The 26,132-nt window shown below is 42.1% G+C and overlaps 1 protein-coding gene across 3 annotated transcripts in view; it reads right to left on the bottom strand.

Annotated features, from left to right (window-relative positions):
• Positions 1-26,132, bottom strand: part of ARHGEF6 (Rac/Cdc42 guanine nucleotide exchange factor 6) — a 213,081-nt gene that overhangs the window by 148,478 nt on the left and 38,471 nt on the right. For all 3 annotated transcript variants that reach the window (XM_056540316.1, XM_056540318.1, XM_056540319.1), the window contains exons 5-9: positions 24,970-25,171; positions 22,894-22,964; positions 21,931-22,025; positions 15,303-15,398; positions 10,110-10,232 (exon numbers count right to left, since the gene is read on the bottom strand). In XM_056540316.1, coding sequence (XP_056396291.1) covers positions 10,110-10,232; positions 15,303-15,398; positions 21,931-22,025; positions 22,894-22,964; positions 24,970-25,171 — 587 coding nt within the window. The remainder of the gene's footprint in view (positions 1-10,109; positions 10,233-15,302; positions 15,399-21,930; positions 22,026-22,893; positions 22,965-24,969; positions 25,172-26,132) is intronic.

Below are 26,132 nucleotides of genomic sequence, written 5' to 3'. Positions count from 1 at the left end.
TGCCACCGCAGCGATATGAATGACAAGTATTCTTTCATCAGCGCATTGGGCAGGCTGGCTTCACGGCTAGATGCGCTGCTGTTACAATACTTTTCATTCATAGCGCTGCAGAGGCATATGATTATAGAAGCGCTGTGGGGGCCAGACATATAGCCTTATCTGGCCCCCACAGTGCTTCTATGTACATATGCCTAGCTTCCCAGCCCGATGCGCTTCTAATAGAACTACTACTCCCATCATGGAAACAAGTATGTTCCATGATGGGAGTAACATAGTAACATAGTTCATAAGGTTGAAAAAAGACCAGAGTCCATCACGTTCAACCTATATCCCTAATGAGTCCCTACTGGGTTAATCCAGAGGAAGGCAAAAAACCCTCATACTAGAGGTAAAAAAAAATTCCTTCCCGACTCCAAATATGGCATCAGAATAAATCCCTGGATCAACGTTCTACCCCTATAATTCTAATATACATAACCAGCAATGTTCTTACTCTCCAAAAATGCATCCAGACCCCTTTTAAATTCTTTTACAGAGTTCCCCATGACCACCTCCTCCGGGAGAGAACTCCACAGTCTCACTGCTCTTACAGTAAAGAACCCCCGTCTGTGCTGGTGTTGCAACCTTCTTTCCTCTAAACGTAGAGGATGCCCCCTTGTTATAGATACAGTCCTGGGTATAAACAGATCATGGGAGAGATCTCTGTACTGTCCCCTGATATATTTATACATAGTTATTAGGTCTCCCCTAAGCCTTCTTTTTTCTAAATTAAATAACCCTAATTCTGATAATCTTTCTGGGTACTGTAGTCCTCCCATTCCCCCAATCTTTGAACCCTCTCCAGCTCCACTGTATCTTTCTTGTACACTGGTGCCCAGTACTGTACACAGTATTCTATGTGTGGTCTGACTAGTGATTTGTACAGCGGTAGAATTATTTCCTTGTTGTGGGCACCTAGGCCCCTATTGATGCACCCCATGATTTCATTTGCCTTGGCAGCAGCTGCCCGACACTGGTCACTACAGCTAAATTTACTGTTAACCAAAAATCCTTTTCCACGTCAGTCGTCCCTAGTGTGCTCCCATTTAATACATAATCCCAGGCCGTATTTTTCCTCCCCATGTGCATTACCTTACATTTATCAGTGTTGAACCTCATCTGCCACTTCCCAGTCCAAGCCTCCAACCTACTGTCCTCTACTGTGTTTACCGCTTCACAGAGTTTAGTATCATCTGCAAAGATTCCTACTTTACTATTCAACCCCTCTACAAGGTCATTAATGAATATATTAAATAGGACAGGACTTAAGATTGACCCCTGTGGTACCCCACTAGTTACAGTCACCCAATCAGAATAAGTACCATTAATAACCACCCTCTGTTTCCTATCACTGAGCCAGTTACTTACCCACTTACACACATTCTCCCCCAGCCCCATCCTTCTCATTTTATGCACCAACCGTTTATGTGGAACCATATCAAATACTTTGGAAAAATCCAGATATACGACATCCAGCAATTGACCATGGTCCAGTCTGGAGCTCACCTCCTCATAAAAGCTGATCAGGTTAGTTTGACAGGACCGATCCCTCATAAAGCCATGCTGATATGGAGTCATACACTTATTTTTATCAAGATACTCCAAAATAGCATCTCTTAGAAAACCCTCAAACAATTTACATACAACAGAGGTTAAACTAACAGGCCTATAATTTCCGGGGTCACCTTTTGTCCCCATTTTAAATATTGGCACCACATTTGCAATGTGCCAGTCTTGGGGAACAGTCCCTGTTACTATAGAGTCCATGAATATTAAAAATAGAGGTCTGTCTATTACACTACTTAATTCCTTTAGAACACGGGGGTGAATGCCATCTGGACCTGGTGATTTGTCTATTTTGATTTTTTGTAGGCGGCACTTTACTTTTCCTGGGTTAGACAGGTGACCTGTACTGGGGAGTTTACCTTATCTCGCTGTATTTCCCAATGCATTTCATTTTCCTCGGTGAATACAGTGGAGAAGAATTTGTTTAATATATTTGCTTTTTCCTGATCCCCGTTTATAATTTCTTCTTTATCATTTTTTAAAGGGCCTACACTTTCATTTTTGACCTTTTTGCTATTTATATAGTTAAAAAACATTTTGGGGTTAGTTTTACTCTCTTTGGCAAGGAGTTTTTCTGTCTCTATTTTTGCGGCTTTTATCTGTTTTTTTTTTACATATTTTACATTTTTCTCTATAGCTTTTTAATTCTTCTTCACTGCTGTCCTCTTTTAGTAGCTTAAATGCTTTATTTTTGTCATTTATTGCCCCCATAACATTTTTGTTCATCCATATTGTTTTTTTTTTTTGTTTTTTTCGAATTCAAAAAGAAGTGTATTAAGGACCAATAGTAATACAAAAACATTAGAAATGTCATCCGCCAAGATATACATCTTCTGACAGGAAAGCATATGTAAACAATTCTGCATGAGATGGCAGCAATACATTGACAATGAGGAGATACAAATAAAGGCAGCAAATAGGCATATGAGGAGTCCCGGGAGCTACGCCTCCCAGTCATCCCGTACACAAGAAAGGGACGTGTAGCAGCCAATGCAAAAATAACAATAAGAAACATGAGAGCAAGTAAACCAGCATAATCAAGCCGGGTAAACAATAAATGATCAGTAGGCGGAATATGGGCAAGGAAAGACACTATAAGCCCGTAACATATCAACTAAATCAAACAAAAACAACACCGAGAAGGGAAGACTAAACAACACAAACCGAAGAAAAGAGAGACGGAGAGGGGAAAAAAAGGGAAAGGGGGGACAAAGAAGGACACACTGGGGGAAAGAGGGAGGGGGAACCCGGGAAAGGGAGAGGAACTCTACCGTGGAGAGGGACCACCAGGGCCAGGGGCATCCAACCAGCTCCCAAAAAGTGCGTCCTCAGGACCCCACCTCAGGGGGACAGGTTCAGGGCACCGCAGGCGGGGGAGTCCAAAAACGCAGACCACGGCATCCAGGGCAGCAAAAAACGCTCACATTTGGACGCCGTCTCCGCCATGCACTCCTCCATCCCATGTATATAGATTACTTCACGGACCCAGTCAGAAATTGTCGGGGGTTGGGCAGATTTCCACTTTCTAGGTATGACCCTACGTGCCGCGGAGAGAAGAATACACACCAAGCCCGCCTTCATGGGTTTGATCGAGCCCGGGAGCATCGACAGCAATACAGCCTGTGGGGAACGGGGAACAGCAATGTCCGTCACCCTCTTAATGATCTCCAGAACCCGCGACCAAAATGGGAGAAGAAGGGGGGCAGTCCAGCCAAACATGAGACATGGTCCCGGGAGAAGCGCCACATCTCCAGCATACATCTGAGATGGAGGGATAAAAGCGGTGCAACAATGCAGGTACACGATACCATCTAGACAACACTTTAAAGTTGGTCTCTTGTAATTTCACCGAGACCGAGGCACCATGACAAAGGGCATAAGCTTTGGTCCAATCCTGCCGGGCAAGAGTGCAGCCCAACTCCCGAGACCATCCCCCCTGATGAGCCAAAGGTTTAGAACAGGTATGATCACGTAAGAGGGCATAGTGAACAGAGACCAAACAACCAGGGGGGTCAGTACTCAAACAGAGGGACTCAAAGGGGAGCGGGGATCTATGAAGGTCCAGTACCTGCTTCCAATTAGAGTAAAAATGGGCAAGTTGCATATATTGCCATAAGTGAATGGGAGCTGGGGACATCCATATTGGTTTTCTTTTATTTATGACCCTTTTATTCCCTAAGGTATATACATCTTACAGTGAGAGCTTAAGATATTTTTAAAAGTCTCCCATTTAGTGTCAGTATTCTTGTTTTTGAGGACATTACGTTCATTCCATTTTTGGTAAACAGTAGAATGATGTGCTTTATCAAAAAGCTCTATCGTGGTCTCATCTGTCCACAAGATGTTTTCCCAGAAGGATTTTGGCTTATTTAAGTTCATTTTGGCAAAATGTAGTCTTACTTTTTTATGTCTCTGTGTCAGCAGTGGGGTCCTCCTGGGTCTCCTGCCATAGCGTTTTGTTTCATTTAAATGTTGACGTATAGTTTGCGCTGACACTGATGCTCCCTGAGCCTGCAGGACAGCTTGAATATCTTTGGAACTTGTTTGGGGCTGCTTATGCACCATCCGGACTATCCTGCGTTGACACCTTTTATCAATTTTTCTCTTCTGTCCACGCCGAGGGAGATTAGCTACAGTGCCATGGGTTGCAAACTTCTTGATAATGTTGCGCACTGTGGACATAGGCAAATCTAGATCTCTGGAGATGGACTTGTAACCTTGAGATTGTTGATATTTTTCCTCAATTTTGGTTCTTAAGCCCTCAGACAGTCCTCTTTCTGTTCTCCCTGCTTAGTTTGGCACACACAGACAAACAATGCAAAGACTTAGTGAACTTCTCTCCTTTTTATGTGCTTTCAGGTGTGATTTTTATATTGCCCACACCTGTTACTTACCCCAGGTGAGTTTAAAGGAGCATCACATGCTTGAAACAATCTTATTTTTCCACAATTTTGAAAGGGGGCCAATAATTTTGTTCAGCCCATTTTTGGAGTTTGGTGACATTATGTCCAATTTGCTTTTTTTCCTCCCTTTTTTGGTTTAGTTCCAATACACAGGAAGGGAATAAACATGTGTATAGCAAAACATGTTACTGCAATCCTTTTCTGTGTTCATTTTCTTGAAAAATGTCAGGTGCCAACATTTACGGCCATGGCTGTATCACCTGCAACCTGCCGAGCCCAGAAGAAGAACAGCCTACAAGCAGTATCTACAGCAGCATTTAGGCCTGGTTCACACCCAGCCAAATCCAGGAGTGGGTCCAAAACACAGAAAAAAGATGCAAAAAACTTTTATCCTTTCAGTATAGAATACAGTATAAAGTCCACACTCTCACACAGAGCTCTCCCTCAGTGCTACACATCCCTACATCTTCTCCCTTATCTCTGTCTTCCATCCTACACGTGCTCTCTGTTCTGCTAATAAACTAACATATTCTAAAATCCGAACCTCTCACTCCAGTCTCCAAGACTTTGCTCGTGCTGCACCAGTTCTCTGGAATGTGATGCCCCAAACCCTCAGACTTACACCAAACATCTACAGTTTTAAATATGCCCTAAGGACACATCGCTTCAAGCAGGTGTAAGACATCCCCTAATTGGTCTTCCTACTATCACATTGCCCGTTTGGAGATCTGTGATTCTTGGAGACATCAAAAATGCAATATTCAGCAGTCTCCTCCTATGCACTACACACTTAAAGGAGTACTCCAGTGCAGTAAAAAACGTATCCCGTATCCTTTGCCCCCCCCCCCCCCCCACGATCTCCTGCACAGCATACCGGCAGTCCCCAGGAAGGCTCTCCCTTAGAGATACACAGAAGAGGCATATTGGCTGCCGCTTTGTGTGGGGGTCAACACGCTTTCTTCCTGGGGTCTGTCGGGGTGCCATGGAGGAGATCACAGGGGGGTCCAAGCGATCTAAAACGTATAAGTTTTACTGCACTGGAGTACTCCTTTAACCCCTTAAGGACCACAGGTGTTTCCGTTTTTGCACTTTCGTTTTTTCCTCCTCACCTTTTAATAATCATAACCCTTTCAATTTTGCACCTAAAAATCCATATGATGGCTTATTTTTTGCGCCACCAATTCTACTTTGCAGTGACATCAGTCATTTTACCCAAAAATTAACGGCGAAATGGAAAAAAAAATCATTGTGCGACGAAATTGAAGAAAAAATGCCATTTTGTAACTTTTGGGTGCTTCAGTTTCTACACAGTACATTTTTCGGTAAAAATGACACGTTATCTTTATTCTGTAGGTCCATACGGTTAAAATGATCCCCTACTTATACAGGTTTGATTTTGTCGTACTTCTGTAAAAAAATCATAACTACATGCAGGAAAATGTATACGTTTAAAATTTACATCTTCTGACCCCCTATAACTTTTTTATTTTTCCACATATGGGGTGGTATGAGGGCTAATTTTTTGCGCCGTGATCTGAAGTTTTTAGCGGTACCATTTTTGTATTGATTGGACTTTTTGATCGCTTTTTATTCATTTTTTCATGATATAAAAAGCGACCAAAAATACGTTATTTTGGAGGTTGGAATTTTTTTGCGCGTACGCCATTGACCGTGCGGTTTAATTAATGATATTTTTATAGTTCGGACATTTACCACATATATTTATATTTATTATTATTTACATGGTGTTTTTTTTTATGGGAAAAGGGGGGTGATTTGAACTTTTATTGAGGAAAGGGTTGAATCACATTTATTAACTTTTTTTTACACTTCTTTTTTTGCAGTTATAGCTCCCATAGGGACCTATAACACTGCACACACTGATCTTATACTCTGTTTACTGCAAAGCCATAGCTTTGCAGTGATCAGGGTTATCGGTGGTCGATTGCTCAAGCCTGAATCTCAGGCTTGGAGCAATCAATCGCCGAGGCGACATGCCGGAGGCAGGTAAGGGGGCCTCCGCTCGCGTCCCAGCTGATCAGGACACCGCATTTTCACTGCGGTGGTCCCGATCAGCCCCGCTGAGCAGCCGGGCACCATTCACTTTTGGTTTAGATGCGGCGTTCAACTTTGAACGCCTCGTCTAAAGGATTAATAGCGCACGGCACCGCGATCGCTGCTGCGTGCTATTAGCCCCGGGTCCCGGCATCAGATACATGCCGGGACCGACCCGATATGACGCGCAGTCACCGTGCGACCCCGCGTTATATCGCGGGAGCCGGACAAGGATGTAAATATACGTCCTTGGTCGTTAAGGGGTTAAGTAACCTCCCCTATTTATAAAACATGGTCAGACCATTGTATCAATAAAGCACTTTCTGCCTTTTGTCTCAACCCCATTCCATCTAGTCCGTAAGCTCTCGCAAGCAGGGCCCTCACTCCTTGTTTGAATATTTAGTGTGTATTATATTGTAATGTCTGATACTTGTCTTTATTTGTACCCCTAAAATTTTAAAGTCCTGAGGAATCTGTTGACACTATATAAATAAATATAATTTTTATAAAACTTTCCATTAAGTTTTACCTGTGTTTTTCCACTCTTGGATTTGGCTAAGACTATATACCGTATATTGACCAAAATAATAGGCCTGAACCAAGTCTAAAAGTATTTGGGCAATAAATTCCTGAAATCTCTTTTAAAGTCTGCATTAAATTTGTGTCCTGAATTAACTTTAGGCTATAGTTTTATCTCCCAGTCTGGCCCTGGCTATCAAATACTGTTAATGTCCTTTTTCCTAGAATAAAAAGTAAGATTCTAAAGCTGGATAACATCACTTGACACCTCTTGAATATAATTGCACATCTATTATGTTGAAGAACCAATTGGGCTGATTAAGATAGGAAAGGCTGTTATTTCTGAAGGGTCCTTCTTTAGTTCTGTGACTTGCAGCATCGCCATCACTGGTGTGACCACATCCCTTCTTCCCAATGACACCAGTATCACAATACCTGCAACTGTGAGAAGTTAGTTGTAACTGCTCAAAGGGGTACTCTGCCCCCAGATATCTTATCCCCTATCCAAGGGATAGGGGACAAGATGTCTGATCGCTGGGGTCCCGCTGCTGGGGACCCCCGTGATCTCGGCTACAGCACCCCAGACATCCGGTGCACGTAGCGAACTTTGCTCCGTGCCGGATGACTGGCAATGCGGGGAGGAGGCTTGTGATGTCACGGTCACGTCCCGCTTGTGACGTCATGGCCATACCCCCTCAACGCAACTTTATGGGAGGGGGCTTGATGCCCCCTCCAATAGACTTGTATTGAGGGAGCGTGGCCGTGAGGTCACGAGCGGGGTGCAGCAGGGAGATCGCGAGGGATAAGATGTCTAGGGGAGGAGTACCCCTTTAAATCTACAGCTGCGGTCCACATTATCAGCCCCTTGGATGTTTTGTACATATAAAAAGCCAATATCTTTAGAATTAAGTGGATATGGACCAACTTTGTCCAAATAGCATGTCCAAAAACACTCAACAAAAAAAAGTTAACATGTTGATGTACAGGGTGGGCCATTTATATGGATACACCTTGATAAAATAGGAATGGTTGGTGATATTAACTTCCTGTTTGTGGCACATTAGTATATGTGAGGGGGGAAACTTTTCAAGATGGGTGGTGACCATGGCGGCCATTTTGAAGTTGGCCCTTTTGAATCCAACTTTTGTTTTTCAATAGAAAGAGGGTCATGTGACCCATCAAACTTATTGGGAATTTCACAAGAAAAACAATAATGTTCTTAGTTTTAACGTAACTTTATTCTTTCATGAGTAATCTACAAGTTTCTGACCACTAACCATAAAATGTGTTCAATGTGCTGCCCATTGTGTTGGATTGTCAATGCAACCCTCTTCTCCCCCTCTTCACACACTGATAGCAACACCGCAGGAGAAATACTAGCACAGGTTTCCAGTATCCATAGTTTCAGGGGCTGCAGAATGGGCAAAACAAAAATTGGAACAGGACCCTCACTTTACGCAGAAGATTTTGTTCAGTGATGAGACAAACTTTTATGTGAATGGTGAAGTTAACAAACAAAGCCACCGCTATTGGTCTGACACTAACCCACATTGGATAGATCCCTCCAAGACTGTTGGAACACAAAAATTGATGGTGTGGTGTGGTATATGGGGTACAAAGATAGTGGGGCCATTCTTCATCATTGGAAACCTCAAGGCCACTGGATATGCGAAATTGCTACATGATGATGTGTTTCCCTCTTTATGCACTGAAGCTGGCACGTTCCCTGAGTTTCTCCAGCAAGATGGTGAACCACCACATTATGGGTGTCAGGTCCGAGCATTCCTAGATGAACAGTTTCCTGGAAAGTGGATTGGCCGTCATGGGTCAGTTGAATGGCCCCCAAGGTCTCCCGATCTGACCCCCTTAGACTTATCTTTTGGGGTTTATCTGAAGGCAATTGTCTATGCTGTGAAGTTACGAGATGTGCAGCACCTTAAACTATGGATACTGGAAGCCTGTGCTAGCATTTCTCCTGCGGTGTTGCTATCAGTGTGTGAAGAGTGGGAGAAGAGGGTTGCATTGACAATCCAACACAATGGGCAGCACATCAAACACATTTTATAAGTGGTCAGAAACTTGTAAATAACTCATGAAAGAATAAAGTTACGTTAAAACCACGCACATCGTTGTTTTTCTTGTGAAATTCCCAATAAGTTTGATGTGTCACATGACCCTCTTCCTATTAAAATAAACAAAGTTGGATTCAAAATGGCTGACTTCAAAATGGCCACCATGGTCACCACCCATCTTGAAAAGTTTCCCCCCTCACATATACTAATGTGCCACAAACAGGAAGTTAATATCACCAACCATTCCCATTTTATTAAGGTGTATCCATAGAAATGGCCCACCCTGTATATATAATCATTTCTGTAAGAAAGCATATGAAATGGACACGATTAAAAGGCACCTACCCTCGAGATACTTAGGTAACACAAACATTGGCAATAATAAAAGCCTTCAGGCATTTTTGTTGCCATCTGAGCCCTTCTTTTGATATGTCTCTTGGTAGATCTTTTTATTTTTTACACTGCAGTATGTGTGTCTATGGGTCTCTTTCTATGGCAGATAATCACTGAGATGATTGATATTGATTCAATGGATATTGATTCATTTTATTCACTATTATTGATTGACTGTAAGACCCATGCACAGAAAGTGTATAAAAGTTTACCACATGTCTGTTTTTGATGCTTTAAAAAGACTCCGGAAAGAGTCGAAACATTGCTGTTGTTCACATTATGATGGAATTTAAAAAAAAAAAAAATCTTTCACATTTTTTTTTAAACTAATAAAGAGTGCTGCATTAAACTTTTTTGGTTATCTCCAAGCAGGTTCAGTAAGTACTTTATTTTAGGAGATATTTTACACAGTGTACTTTTATTTCAAGGTGCCAATAATGTTGGCCACAACTGTAATTTCCTTCACTGAGCTGAATAGTATAAGTATCACTGAGTCATAGTATAGTGGGTTTAAAAGTCCAAATGTACTATATAACTAGCAAGAATAATGTAAGAGCCTTACCTGTGCTGAGTGAGAACATTGACAGCTATTGGGTGATTTGCACAGTACGTCAAATATAAAGACTTGAACTGATTAAAAAGGGTCAGAAAGCTTCCTCCAATTTTTTGATGATTTTCTGGCAATCTGTAAGAAATACATTTAAGTGCGTATTATTAGCATTGCAAGAAAGCTCAAACAATGAGGTGCTGCAATTTACTCATATATCCTGCATTAAATCCAGTTCTCATCAATAAGCTCAGGTAATGCAGAGGCAGGGAGAGGAGAAGGAGGTATTGATGACTACGCAATGAGCAGTGGGTTCTTAATGCCATATGCCACTATATACAGCGCTACATTTATATAAAACTAAAAATGTACGGATAGAGGATAAACAGATTAAGGCTTCTTTCACACTATGAGCATTCATCTGTTATTAATTGTCTGTTTTAAGTGTAAAAACGGATGTTTAATAACGGATGAAATAACGGGTGCTAACGGATTAATAAATATTCATCCGTTAAAAGAACAGACTTGTTTCCATGATGGGAGTAGTAATTCCCCAGCTGCGGGAGTCTGCAGACAGCTGGGGAGGTTAAATTAGTGTTTGTAATACTACCCCCCATCATGGAGTCTGTTCCATGATGGGGGTTGTAGTACAGGGGCTGAGGGATTGATCGCACCGGGTTTCACTTCTGAGACCCGATGTGATCGGAAGTTATTAAGCAACTTTCACTTTTGAATCCCCCACGGGGAGCCCTGAATGGCCGGTACTGAGGAGCCAATCAGGGCTCCCAGCAGGAGATTTAAAAATGAACATTGTGACTAGCAGGGGGGATATATCTATATATGTGGGGGGCAAGATATATAGCGCTGCAGGGGGCAGACATATAGCCTACATATCTAGCCCCCAGCAGCGCATTAGATATGACCCCTGCCGCGCATTTAAAAATATATACCCCCGCAGTGCATGTATAATGTAGCCTAGCAGCACTTCTATATACATATGCCACTGCAGGCTATATGTGAAAAGCATTCTAGCAGCAGCATCGGCCGCCTGATGCTGCTGATAGAAATAGTTTTCATACATAGCGATGCAGGGATATATGTATATAGAAGCACTGTGGGGGGCAGATAACGCTATATGTCTGCCCCCCCCCCCCCCCCCCCCCCCAGTGCTTCTATATACCTTTATACCTGTAGCGCTATGAATGAAAAGTATTTCTATGAGGAGCGCATAGTGCCAGCAGCCGTCTCCTGACAGTATGCACTCCTTATAGAAATACTTTTCATTCATAGCGCTGAAGGGATATATGTATATAGAAGCACTGGGGGGTGCAGACATATAGCGTTATCTGCCCCCCACAGCGCTTCTATATACCTATGCCCCTGCAGGCTATGAATGAAAATATTTCTATAAGGAGTGCATAGTGCTGGCAGCCGTCTCTTGACACTATGCTCTGCTAATAGAAATACTTTTCATTCATAGCCTGCAGCGGCATAGGTACATAGAAGCGCTGTGGGGGGAGGGGGCAGATAACTCTATATGTCTGTCCCCCCCCCCCCCCCCCCCCCCCAGTGCTTCTATATACATATATCCCTGCAGCGCTATGAATGAAAAGTATTTCTATAAGGAGCGCATACTGTCAGGAGACGGCTGCCGGCACTATGCGCTGCTAATAGAAATACTTTTCATTCATAGCCTGCAGCGGCATAGGTATATAGAAGCGCTGTGTGTGGGGGGGGGGGGGGGGGGGGCAGATAACTCTATATGTCTGCCCCCCCCCCAGTGCTTCTATATACATATATCCCTGCAGCGCTATGAATGAAAAGTATTTCTATAAGGAGCGCATACTGTCAGGAGACGGCTGCCGGCACTATGCGCTGCTAATAGAAATAGCGGCCGATGCCGCTGCTAGAATGCTTTTCACATATAGCCTGCAGTGGCATATGTATATAGAAGCGCTGCTAGGCTACATTATACATGCGCTGCGGGGGGTATATCTAATGCACTGCTGGGGGGCTAGATATATAGGCTATATGTCTGCCCCCTGCAGTGCTTTTAATATACATATGGCCCCTGCTAGTCACAATGTTCATTTTTAAATCTCCTGCTGGGAGCCCTGATTGGCTCCTCGATACCGTCCATTCAAGTTAAACACACTGATACATCGCAGGGTTGCGGAGCATGCCGCCCGCTCCCCTGCTTAATAACTTCACATCGCATCGGGTCTCAGAAGTGAAACCCTGTGCGATCAATCCCTCAGCCCCTGTACTACAACCCCCATCATGGAACAGACTCTGTTCTATGATGGGGGTAGTAGTACAAACACTAATGTAGCCTCCCCAGCTGTCTGCAGACTCCTGCAGCCAGGGAATTACTACTCCCATCATGGAAAAAAGTCTGTTCCATGATGGGAGTATTAGTAGTCCCTCAGCACTGCAGGAGTCTGCTGATGTCACCTCTTCTGAGCATGCTCAGTAAAAATAACGTCAGTTATAATAACGGGCATTAACGGGTGTATTTACTAACGTCCTGTCGGCCATAGACTTCAATGTTAAAAATAACGTCTGTTAATTTATCAGTTTCTTGTGACGGAAAAAAATGAGTGCATGTGCTGTTAATTCTTCCATCACAACTAACGGCCGTTATTCATGAAGGACTATAACGGATCATAACGGATAATCAAAAAATCCCATAGACTTGAATGGGATTTTGTAACGGACGTTTAACATCCGTTATTAAGACTTTTCTAATGGATGTTTATAACGGATCTTTTAACGGATGAATTTTATAGTGTGAAAGCAGCCTTACAGTTCCAGAAAATAATATCATAGAACAGTTGTCTCCAAACTGTGGAGTTACAGCTGTTGGCTGTCCAGGCATGCTGGGAGTTTAGGTCCACAGTTTGCAGGAATATGTCATAGAAGATACTATAACAATTGGGATTCCAGTAAAAAAAAAAAAAAAAAAAAAAAAATAAGAGCTACATTTTCACTTAAAACATGAGAAATGTAATAAACTGTAATATCTAGTGACATCTAGTGGAAAAGTTAATTATTACACTACAATGACATAGTGCACAGGGAACAGACTTTTGTAGCACAACAGCTTCAATTTGAATTGTCAGACACCTTGTGTGTGGCAGCTTCAGGAACAGCTTGCAAGACTGCTATTCCCATCACATTTTTATTGATACGTTTGTCACAAGACAGCAGCAAAGAATCAAGTAACTATAGCATTCATAATGCTATGTGCGGGTTTTAATGCATTACTATGGACTGCAAAGGTAGTGCTATATGAAGGCAATGTCTAGGACCAGCTGCTAGTACAATATTAGTTAGAATTGTAAATGTCACAACAGAATTTGTCACAAGGATTTGTGTCATGTTACACATTGCAATATCTGGAATGCAGGAATTGCAGGAATCTGCTGGGCATCAGGTCTCCTGGCTATCAATTTAGAGACAATAAAACTCGATATATGTGTATATATATATATGTGTATATATATATATATATATATATATATATATATATATATATATATATGAACCACTCAATTTTGGTGGGCCTGGATGACCATGAAATGTGTATGGGGGCCTCCTGACTCTCCTTCACCAATGGCAGATGTTGGCAAAAGAGAAGGATCCAGCAAGTGGATATCAACATGCCCATCCTTTTGTTTTCAGGGTAAATTGTCAGTAGAGGTGTCTAGCAGCAGATTCCTCCCTATTCTCTATTTAAGAGTATATGCATGTAATAATACATATTATTAGTATCATCTAATAGCACTTCATATCATCCTCGCTTCATTCTTTATTATCTGTTAGATAACGGCTTTTATCTAAGCTTCATGTCTCTGATGTTGGGTCTTCCCCGGATACTCACAGAGCCGACCTGAAATAATCTGGACTTTACAACAGCTTTACAGCCGGATCTATGTTATCATATTGTAACCTGGTCTTTTTAATATGTAATGACTCTGTTTATTATTCCATGTACTCTTATTTTCTTATTCTCAAATATCTGCTTTAAAGAAAAATTCTTTAATAAAAAAAGTTATAAAAAAAAAAATGAGTATATGCATGTTTAGCCAAGCTGAGCGTGCATGTGTAGGTGTATGGGGGGGATCTGGAGAATTCGTTTTTAGTAGCCACTGGCAACAAAAATGTATGCACGACAGCAAGGACTCCTGCCAAAGGTAAACTCCATACTGCTGTATGTTGAACAGTGATGCAGTACTGTATGCATCGCTGCTCACTTACCATTATCTGAGACAGTAATGAGAGCACCCAGCCTGGTGAATGTATGATACACTTAATGTTCAGCGATACATACAGCATCCTGACTCACCTCACAAACCCCATGCGCATTCACTGAGCAAGGTGCAAAAGAGACAGGTCCTGGGAATGTAGTGAGCGGCAATGCACACAGTACAATGCATGCATAGCTGCTCATGTCCACTTTTCTGGATCGAAAGCCAGGGACATGCTGCATGAAGTTGCACTCATGTTAGCAATGGCTACATTTGTATCTGAAGTGTATGGCCAGCTTTACTCTCCATACTCATTCTGTTGAGTTATTAAAATGCACATTTTTTTTATTACAACAAAGAACTAAGGTCTCGTTCACATTGCCGTAAGACTCTGCTACTGGGAGTTCTGTTGGCAATCCAATCAGAACGACGGGAGTTTAGCGGAGAAAAAAAAGAGATTCTTTTCTCCGCTAAATTCCTGTAAAATTACCGGATCACCAACAGACTCCATGCAAGTGAATAGGGTTCATCAGGACCCGACAGTATCAGTTTGCACCTGACCCGGTTCAGGGTCCCTTCCGCTTGAAGGAAAAAAAAAAAGAGCCGATGCAAGAGGCAATGTGAAACTAGCCTTATAGGTACAAGTGAATAACTGAATAGAATATTTAACAACATGACAGAATATTATAGGGGGAGATTTATCAAAATTTGTGCAGAGAAACAGTGGTGCAGTTGCCCATAGCAACCTGTTAGCTTCTTTAATTTTTTAGAGTTTTTTTTTTTTTCTTTATTAAATAAAAGAAGCAATCAGATTGGACACTATAGGCTACTGGACCACTCTTCCTTTACACAGGTTTTGATTAATCTCCCCCATATGTATCTTATATTCACTTAATATTTTCAAACTGTATTTGTTGGAGGGAAAAATCAAAAAATAAGTGGTTTTATAGATTCTTACTTTGCACACTCTTCTAATGCCTGACACAGCGTCTGCTGAAATGTGCAGATTTCCTCAAAATTTCCTAGCAATGACATGACGTCTCCAGCACTTAACCTGAAAAAACAAAAATATTGCATCATTTTTTTTTTAAACTGAACAATTTTTTTTTTTAAATGAACTGGTTGCAATTATTATTTTTGGAATATTATTTACGGTATGTATATTACACCATTAGTCGAAAGTTCACACTGTGTAAAATGTCTGAGATATTTAATTTTAAGTGCAAATTTTTCTTGTGCGTACTTGGCTAAAAAAAATAAAAAAATGGGGCTGTAATAAATTATGATTACATATAAAAATGTGTGAATAAAATAAAATATGGCTGAAATTTTTACACACAGTTTAAACTTAGGAAGTAAGCAGTAAGATAGATTAAAGGGGTACTCTGTCCCTAGACATCTTATACCCTATCCAAAGGATAGGGGATATGATGTCTCATCACGGGGGTCCTACCGCTGGCGACCCCCGCAATCTCTCCTGCAGCAACCTCTGTCATCACCCCCTGTCTGATGACTCACGATACAGGGGCTGTATCGTGACGTTACGGGGCGCGACGTCACAATACTCAGACTCCGGTCATCAGACACTGAGCAATCTTCGCTCCGTGAGGCTGAAGACAGGGGGTGCTGCAGGAGAGATTGTGGGGGTCGCCAGCGGCAGGACCCCCTCGATAAGACATCTTTTCCCCTATCCTTTGGATAGGGAATAAGATGTCTAGGGCCAGAGTACCACTTTAAGGCTATGAGATAGATTAAGGCTATGTTTACGCGGTCGAATTTTAGTGCAGAATCCGGCGGAAACATCTGACACGGAAATTTTTATTCCGGCAAGAAAGAATTTTTATGCCGAAAGAATTGACAAGTCTAGGGAATCTGCTCGGATATACATTGCCGTCTATGGAGACAAGGAATGTTTTGCCGACAACAGCTGTCTGCGGAATGACCTATCATAGCTGTATCCAAGACCAGCCAATAATTGTATTCATTTTTGACAATTAGCTGACATCTGGGGCAGTGGTCTTGGAACTTTGGACCTCCAACTATTGCAAAACTACAACAGCTAGAGGTTCACAGTTTGCAGACCACTGATCTAAGGAGTTTTAAATAAAGGGCTGTGAAAAAGGATGCGATCTGATTGGTTGCAATGGCCAACTGCTCCACTTTTCCTCTGCACAGGTTTTGATCAGTCTTCCCTTAATATATCTTTTAAGTAGCTTTTTCTTATACAGAGTTACAAATCCACAGCCTAGACTGCGATACATTAAAGTAAAACGGTCATCTGTTCACCCACACTAAACCCAACACACTGGGTTATAGTGGGGGTGAACAGGAGTCTGATGAGGGGTCACTGACTAAAATATGTACATTAGGCCTGGAGATATGTCCCACCGATATCTTCTCTGAATTGCGTGCTGGAGGCGGGCCCCGTTGGCTCAATTTGGTCACGTGAGCGCATTGCCGACTGAGCGCTCATGTGATTATCAACAATTAATATGCAAATTGAGCCGACAGGGTTTGGATAGGTTTGGCTAAATCTCCCGCTTAGTGCCCAGACAAGCAACAACTGTGTGGATGAAACATGTCTGAAGGCAAAGTCATAAGGAAAATAAATATAGATATTGGTATTAATTACAGTGTGTCAAGGGTTAATGGTGGATATCAGTGTGATTGCTGATGTCCACCATTAGTGGAGGGTCCCCAGATGCTGAGACCAGGAGTATATGAAGCGAGCACAGCTTTAGTGATCACTTTATAGACTGTAAACCTGCTGCAATGTACATGTACGGTGCTGTGCGCCAATTACCAGGACACTGACATGTATATTGAATGTCCTCTAGGGGTTAATTGTGAATGTAGGTGCAGTGACTGCGTAGTCAGGTAGTACAACATGGTCTCTGAAGCAACCAAAATATCAGATGTGTTGTTTCAACTCTATGAAGAAAAAAATGTAGTCTAAGGGTACGTTCACACAAGCGGATTACCGGCAGAATTTCTGCTGCATATTTGCTGTGGAAAATCAGCAGCGGATTTTGCTACCATTGACTTCAATATGTCCGAAGGAAAATCTGCAAATCTGCCTCTATTGCAGATTTTATGCTGACCCAAGTCAATAGTAGCAAAATCCGCTGAGGATTTTCTACAGCAAATACGCTGCAGAAATTCTGCAGGTAATCCGCCTGTGTGAACGTACCCTAAAGCTATGTTAACTCAATGGAATTTCCACAATTCCACACAAATTACATTCTGCAAAGCTTGCTCGATTGAATTGCGTAAAAAAAAAATTATAAGACTGGTCTTTTAATTTTGCGGAATGCATAAAGCGGAATTTCCACAGCGCAAATTTTGCTTTGTAAGGGTATGGTCCCATGTAGCGTATATGCAGCATATTTTGCTGCATATTTTTTTGCAGCTGATTTTGCTACCCATTGATCTCAATGGATAGGACAATACGCAACAGCAGATACGCAGCAAAATACCCTGCATATACGCTATGTGGGACTGTACCCTTAATGGGACATCAGAATCCCATTGAAGTGAATGTACAGTAAGTTTCTGGGGAATTTCCAGTGGAATTCTTCTGCGAAATTCATCACATGATCCTACCCTAAGTCGGAGCTTAAAAAAGGATTTGTAATGTGCCTGACTATGCCCACTTTAGAAAAACTGATGTGCATAGTGTAAACCTTGGATCATTCACATGTAAGTACCCTTTGAATATTTGGTGGCAACTCGAAAATTTTGGCGTGAAATGTTTTGAATATGTTCTTCAATATTTTTATGGCTTAAATTATAGGGTTCTCTTTTGGGCTGTTTATAGCTTAAAATATGGCTGTAAAATTGGCTGTGTTTTGGCAGGTATTTTGGGCTGTAATTGGTTCAAAGTGCCTCCCAATTGCAAACAGCCTTTCTTTTGGCTATCAATTTAGCTACTGCTAAATGGTTTAAAACATGTAAAAAAAATTTTTTTTTAAAACCACTACAAAAACTGAAAACAATAAAAAGGCCAAAAAACTGTCTCAAAAAACGGAGCCTTACATAGAGGATAAAAAGAGATCTGCTGACTAATCACTATATATAACCAGTCCCAGGTATTACATGTTATAATGTTTTTACATTATTATATTCTGTGGTAAATCTGTTTTCTTTCAGTGCAAAATAATTTCAAATTTACAACAACAAAAATCCCACAACTACTCATCTAATTCTCCTAATAATCGAATTTCCCAATTTACAAGATTTCAATTGGCCATATCTAAATGTTTTAGTGCCAAAAACAAAGCAATTCATCTTCCAAGGAGTATTATTGGCTATTAACTGCTGGGAATAATGCTATACCTCTGACCTCATTATGCTAAGTGTCTTATGAATATTTGATATCAGATATTACGGCACACAATAGACACCATTCCTCTACTGGGATGTAAAGGCTTGTGTGAGAAGTTTTTTTTTTTTGGCGACCACTAAGTGAACCTAGACTGATATTTTAAGAAACAGCATGCATAACAGTTTTATAAAAGATTTCTATAATTCTGCTCAGTATGTTACAGACTAGCCAGCTAAATCCCAGTGTGATTGTTACGTTATGCGCTCAGGCAACACACGCTGGCGGTGAGCGCACGGTCCCCTTATCTTCTGCTGCCGACGGCGCTGGCACTCGCATCGCGGGACACACCCGCATGCGAGCCCCAGTCCGTCACCTTCCGGTGTTTTTCCTGCCTCTGCCTCTCTGCTCCGGCGTGCGTGTCCCCGTCCCCTAGGGTGCGTGCGCGCCGGAGCTTTAAGATTTAAAGGGCCAGTACGCTCATTAGTGTAATCCACCTGTGGCTCATTTATAAATTCCTCCACCCTCCTCCGTTCCCTGCCGGATCTTTGAGAAAGCGTTCCTCTGTATTACCTTGCCGTGTATCAGATCTCTTGCCCTTGTGACTTGACCTTGCGCCTCTGCCAGCTGCCTACTGACCTCCTGACTACTCTACTGTGCCGCCTGCCCTGACCTTCTGCTATCCAGACTACGAGTTGCCTTATCCCTCCTGTGCCTCGCATCTCCTCAGCCGACTGTGTGGTCGAGCCGTGCCAGGGGTAGGGACCTGGGTGCCACCTGCAGCTGCAAGTCCATCCCGCTTTGCAGCGGGCTCTGGTGAAAACCAGCAGCACCCTGGTACGGTCCGAGTCATCTGCCACACAGGTCCAGCGGATCCACATCCACTGGGGTTCCTGTCTTCAGAAACGTGAGTGTTACAGTGATATTGTGTAGTCTATTCCTGAGAGGGCATATCAAACATGTATACAATATCATGCAACCACAGTACTGCAATCTCAGCAATTAAGATTTTTTTTCAATAATCACAAAGCCCCTGCATATACTAAAATACAATGACTGGAAAAAAAATAATGGCATGCTATTACTGATTAGACATTGGGCCTTGTCATAAGAGCGCGTAAAAATGCTTCCCCGCTGCCCTATAAAAAAAAGACTCTCAAAGGCTACTTTTGGATATTGTGCCTCTAAGAAATTGCTGACAACTAGACATACCTCTTGGACAGACATGAAGACATTTTGCCCAATTGACAGACTTTGAGAGGGGATACATCACTAGACTAAGAGAAAAAGATAGTGGTTCCAACAAATTACCTACAATCTGCTGTTCTGATTAAACTATTAGGATGTACTGGGAGCAGTGGTTACATAAGGGCATGCACATAAGGTGAACAGGCTCCAGAGGGCAGAGACAGACCACCAGAAGAGAGGATCGTTTCATCCAACAAGCACAAGCAGCTCCCACAGTTTCCTTGTTCACCATACAGACACATGAGGCACCTTCATTACACACCAAATTTTCTTCATGGACCATTTTCAGACGCTTAGCAGAAGGAAATTTGGTTTCACAGCACCCGTTAAATGTCCTGCTATTGACAGTCAGCCACCATCCCCTTTGCAGTGGTTCTGTAAACAGGAAACCTTGACTACTACAGACTGGTGACAATTCCAGGTTTTGTTTAGGTTCCAACCATAGCCAAGTTCGGATATGGAGACCTCATGGTGGCCCTTCAATCCTGCCTTAAAGGAGTAGTCCAGTCCTGAAAAACTTTTCCCCTATCCTAAGAATAGGGCAAAAGTTTCACATCGAGCGGGGTCTGACCGCTGGGGCCCCCCCGCAATCTCCTGTATGAGGCCCTGGCAGCCCGCGGGAAGGGGGCGTGTTGACCATCGCACGAAGCGGCTGCTGACACGCCTTCGGCAATCTCCGGCTCTGCCATAGCGCTGTATTGAGGGGGGGTGTCGGCCGCCGCTTCGTGCGGTGGTCAACACGCCCCCTTCCCGCGGGCTGCCGGGGCCCCATACAGGAGATTGCGGGGGGCCCCAGTGGTCGGACCTCACGCGATCTGAAACTTATCACCTATCCCTAGGATAGGGGATACGTTTTTCAGGACTGGACTACTCCTTTAACTGTGGTGTAATGATCTGGGGAACCATTGTATATGACAGTCAGTCACCCATAGTAGTGATACAAGGGACACTAACAGTTCAGTAATATATGCATGAAATACTTTGGCCACATGTGTTGTCTCTCATGGCAGGGCCTATTCAGTAGGATAATACTCGCCCACACATCCAGCAAAGGTTTCACAGGAATATTACCAGATGGCAACACTCCCTTGGCCTGCTTGGTGACCAGATTTATTACCAATTGAGCATTTATGGTAAGCCAGCCACTGCAACTTATGAGTGTGCGGAATCTACAGACCCAGCTGTGACATCTGTGGGCAAATGTGCCTTATGGAACCTGTATGCCTTCATGGTCAACCAAATCTCATCTTGTATCCAGGCTAGAGGCGGCACAACAGGGTACTTAACCCTCTATTCACTAGTACACTTTTCCCCAATAATTGTAACCTTTTGCTATAATATTTGTCATCACTTACCTATAGCACCCTTTCGCACATAGAACATTTCACCAGGATTAGGGTACATGCACACAACGTTTTTGCAATACAGTTCCCGTATCAGGTTTTTGATGAAAAACGGATTCCTCAAAACCTGACTAAATTGTAGCAAAATGTGTGTACAAATTTCATGTGTGTACAAAATGATGTACGGTTGCATCTGTTTTTTAAGAAAAAATCTTATACGTTTTTAACTTTTCACTCCATTTTGAATAAAGTTTCACTTGTTTGAAAGTCAAAGTCTTGCAAAGTCAAAAACTGTACGGTGAAAACCGGATGGAACCGTACGAAAACCGGATATACGTACGCATATACAGTTCTGTACGGTTCCCACTGACTCCCATGTTAAAACTGTATACGGTTTAATACGGTTTTTCACCCGGACCAAAAAACGTGGTAGACTACAGTTTTGGGTACGGGTAAAAAAAAACAGACAAAACCGTATAAAAACGCAAAATGGACTAAACCGGATGATACGTTTGACATACGGTTTACAATGTTAAGTCAATGCATACGGTTTTCTATACGGTTCTGTACGGTTTTTAACTTGATATAGTGTATGGTGAGATCAGTCACTTAGGCAATTCATCTGCCAATTTCCATAAGAGTGTAGAGAACAGTAAAACCTGGCCTTAACTCACTTGTCATATGTCTGAAGAGGCCTGAGGTAAGTTGTCAGCAGTATCTGAAGTTCTTTTGCATAGCTCCGCTCGGTTTCCAGAATATTCTGTACAACCTTTTAAATGGAAAAAATTATAATATTCAGTTTACAGAGTTACAGATAATAATCCAGATATATCCCTAATAAATAAAGGTATTCTTCAGTCTAACCAGTCTATTGACTATAATAGGTACATGCGTTCTTAAATGGTAACGCTCATTAAAATTTTTTTTGCTATTGCACTCCTAATGGTAAAAATATTTCTAATATACTTTGTTTAAAAAAACAAGTTTTCTCTGTTTTATTTGTGCTTAAAAAAAGCTCAAGAGCACATTCCCCCCCCCCCAATCTCATACACAGACTTTGGACCGAAGGTCATACACAGGAAGTGCAGCCTGGAGTGCTGAGGGGGGGGGGGGGGGGTCCAACATTTTTTTAAACAAAGTATATTAGAAATTCTTTTTATTTACCCTAAGGAGTGCAATAGGAAAAACATTTTTAATGAGAGTGCCCATTTAAGGTGGCCATAGATTTTCAAACTTTGTTGGCTGAACTTTATTATTTCTTCGGACTGTCCCATCCATATAAACATTTGTCATGTCAAACGGTCAAGTGTCCTCTATGGAGAGGAAAGGGGTGTATAGTCAGATGCCTTTGGCAGCAGTTTGGTCGACTTTTGTCTAAAGCATATGGGCATTTTTATTGTAGTAGTGGATATGAAAGATGGGTCAACCACAAGAACCACACTAGCAGTGTACATACAATGGCGCATGTTAATGCTGGACATCAGACTGGACATTTGGACATTTTGGTAGCTGTTTCTTAGGTTCCTTCGTAATTTAAATTTGTAGGTTCAGTACACTAATATATTAAAATAATCTCCTGCAGAATAAAGCTATTATTTATATAAATTAGACTGTTTTATGAGAAATGACTTGCTTACCTCTGTGTAATAGTTCTTGGTTAGCTGAGCACTGTCACAAACTTTCAGTCCTTTAGGGGAGAGTGGTTTATCTGGAAGAGAGGATGAATTCATAAGACAAACTGAGCTAAAATGACAATACTGGTGGCAGGATTATTAGCTAAATCCTATGTCAAAGTGCACGTTTATCTTTAGTGAGCTTCAGCGCATTTAGTTTTACATGGTGATAGCATTTCTTGTTATGCACTGTATCCCAAAAGTAAGGCAACCCCATATTAATCTTTGTTATGAATGGAGTAGTGAGTTGTGCATGCACCCCACTGCTCCTTTAATTGTCTATAGAGCTGCTGAAGATAAGAGTACAACGCTTAGCTACCTTTGCAGCTCCAATAGAAAATGAATGGAGCGGAGGCACTCATGCACGTCCCGTGGCTCAATATATAACATAGACACAGGAACCCATTTTGGAGGGTGGTGGGGTTCCAGCAGTCGGATTACTCCATGATCTGACATTTATCCCCTATGCTGTGGATAAGATATGTCCTTTTAACTCTGAATACCCTTTTACAGTAACTTTATCCATTCTCATGCTCTTCTGTACAGGCAATATGAATGATGGCATTATCTAAAGAAGAAAATGTTGAGATCACCCTCATTTCCAAAACACAAGTGTAATATCACAAATTACAGCTAAAATACTTCTTTCAATCATGTTCTTTTCTGTCATGGTTGTTGATTTTAACATGGCAGTACTCTTTTTTATTGCAGATTTGCCATATATATGGGGCTGACATATAGTATTAGCCCCAGTTACAGGGAAGATCCAGCATTTTATCATTACCCAGAAGCCTTACAGCTGCCAGATAAGCAGAGTACACAAAACCCTTTGAGTGCAGAGTATACAGAGACTGGCAGGCATAGTAATATAACATCTCTGCCTTTCTTCTGGAGAGTCCAGCAATCGCTGACAGCCATCTCTCCCCTCCTGCAGATTCAGACAAATTTAGAAGAGAATGAAAAATTTGGTGGCGCCTTCCCCCAATAAACTGAATATGCCAAAATGTAATTAACAAATGGCTTTTATTAGGTTAAAATGCAAGTTAGTTGTTTCGAACCTGTACCGGGATCTTCGTCCGGCAGTGTGTATTACAGACACAGAGCGCTCCAACTTAAATATAAAAAACATTCAAATGCTAGGTCATCGGGTCAAAAGTAAAAAAAAATAGTAAAGTATAATACGGTTCTTGTATAATACAGTATAAAATTGGGATAAAAGTAATACCCATTACAATATATAGGTTTGCCGCGCTGGCTTCTGGCATTGGCATACAGCGTGGTTCCCGCTGGTCCGCGATGCGGCTGAGTCTACTTGGGTTGAGCTGGAATTGCTCTTTCTAATATATAGGTTTGTTTAACAACAGTTTTCAACCATTGCATAAAAGACAGTCATGAAATTGCATAAAGCCACATATAGTTTCTTATTCGGGATATTCTGCAGCGTTGCAGTTTATTAAGGAAGGCGCCAAAGACATCCAGCCTTTTACCTTTTTCATACTCTTCTACACTATACCGTTACCTGGAGGTTACGGTGAAGGACGCTGAGGGAGCCACCCCACCAGACCTACAGACTTCGAGCGAGTCTACATGCCCGCAAAGGTGTTGTGCTCTTAGCACAACAATACACGGCAAGGTGCAGTAATCTGCACACGGCATTTTACCATTGCAATAATCCACTAGGAGCACATTTCTCTTTTTTTGTCTTATTTCAGACTTGCAGAGACACTTGTCATTCTTGTGGTTAAGAAACATAACAATTGCCAATACTTTTTCTCCAATGAGCCTTAAACGACAATATCATGTAAAAAATCTTATCCCCTATGCAAAGGATAGGGGATAAGTTTTAGATCACGGGGGGTCCGAGCACTGAGGCTCCCCGGGATCTCCCGTTTAGAGCCCCGGCTTCCCTATACAGCGGCGCGTCATAACCCCGGCCCGAGTACACAAAACCCTTTGAGTGCAGAGTATACAGAGACTGTAAAGCATGGGCCACCATGCCCCCTGCATATAGTTAAACTTGTCCTTTAACTTTATACTTACCATTAGGCTTACATTCTTTTACATAGTTACTGGGGAACCAGCCCATTTTGCCATTCAGTGTTCCTTCCCACCAGCCGCCATCTATTACTTTGGTGACATGGATAGTGTCACCTTTGGAAAATGACAATTCATCTTCATTCTGCTGCTTGAAATTAAACTTTGCTTTCACAATTAACTGAATACTGCCATTTCCTGTCATGTCCTGATATGAAACAAAAAAAATATGATAAGAACTAGTAAATACACAAGTAAATCACAAGACAGAGCAGAAGAAATGAATACAGTTCAACACTATGATGCTAAACCAATCCCTCTGCTCTTTTGCTAATTTTATTCTAGTTTTCTCAGCTGTGAAGTATATTTGTCGGGTCTACTTTGTTAAGAGAGAGCATATAATAAAGGGGGAAATGCTGGATATATATTTTGATACAGTATTTTCATTTGAAAAGTGGTTTAAATAAAATTTTTATATTGAATATATTTACTGAGAATTGTTGGGGATATTTATTTTCCCTTTTACTATCTGTAATGTCCCAGTAGGGGATATAGTCCCATACAGTACCGAGTCCCTCTGTGTCCTAGGGGCTCTCCTGTAGCGTCTCCCCCATAGTATTATATGTATTAGGTATAAAAGGACCTTTGAGTTAGTCACATGATAATGTGGTCACATGTTCAATTCACATGTTTGTTACCCAGAGAGCACCAGGTGACCTGCAGCTTGACCTATGGCAGGGATGCGGAAACTGTATCACCCAACACCCGGGACATGCAGTTCCGGGCAGGTTAATTCTTCAGACATTTAGCCCTGCTTCAGGCAAGTAGGGCTAAATGCCTGAGGAATTCACATATAACAGGGCAATCATTCTCGACCCTTCACTTAGCTCCTAGAGACTGCAGCTGTATGTTGCAGCCTATAGCAAGTCGCGCAGGACGTCGGCGTCCCGACATAGGCGCGTGCGATGATGGCACTCATTGCGCAAACCTCCGTCAGGGAAGAGGATGCGGTCCAGAAACATAACCGCTAACCCCCTGACCCTGCCAGAGCACACATGGGGACGGAGGACAGGTAAAAAGCAGGGGGAGGGGGTTTGGTGAATCAGTGAATGATGTGGCAAAGGAGGGGAGGATGTAATATAATTGCACGGGGGGGCTGAAATATAATG

The sequence above is a fragment of the Hyla sarda genome, chromosome 9 (assembly GCF_029499605.1).
Source record: "Hyla sarda isolate aHylSar1 chromosome 9, aHylSar1.hap1, whole genome shotgun sequence".
NCBI classification, from domain to species: Eukaryota; Metazoa; Chordata; class Amphibia; order Anura; family Hylidae; genus Hyla; species Hyla sarda.
The sequence above is the reverse complement of the archived record's forward strand: the minus strand, read 5'-3'. Positions and strand labels throughout refer to the sequence as shown.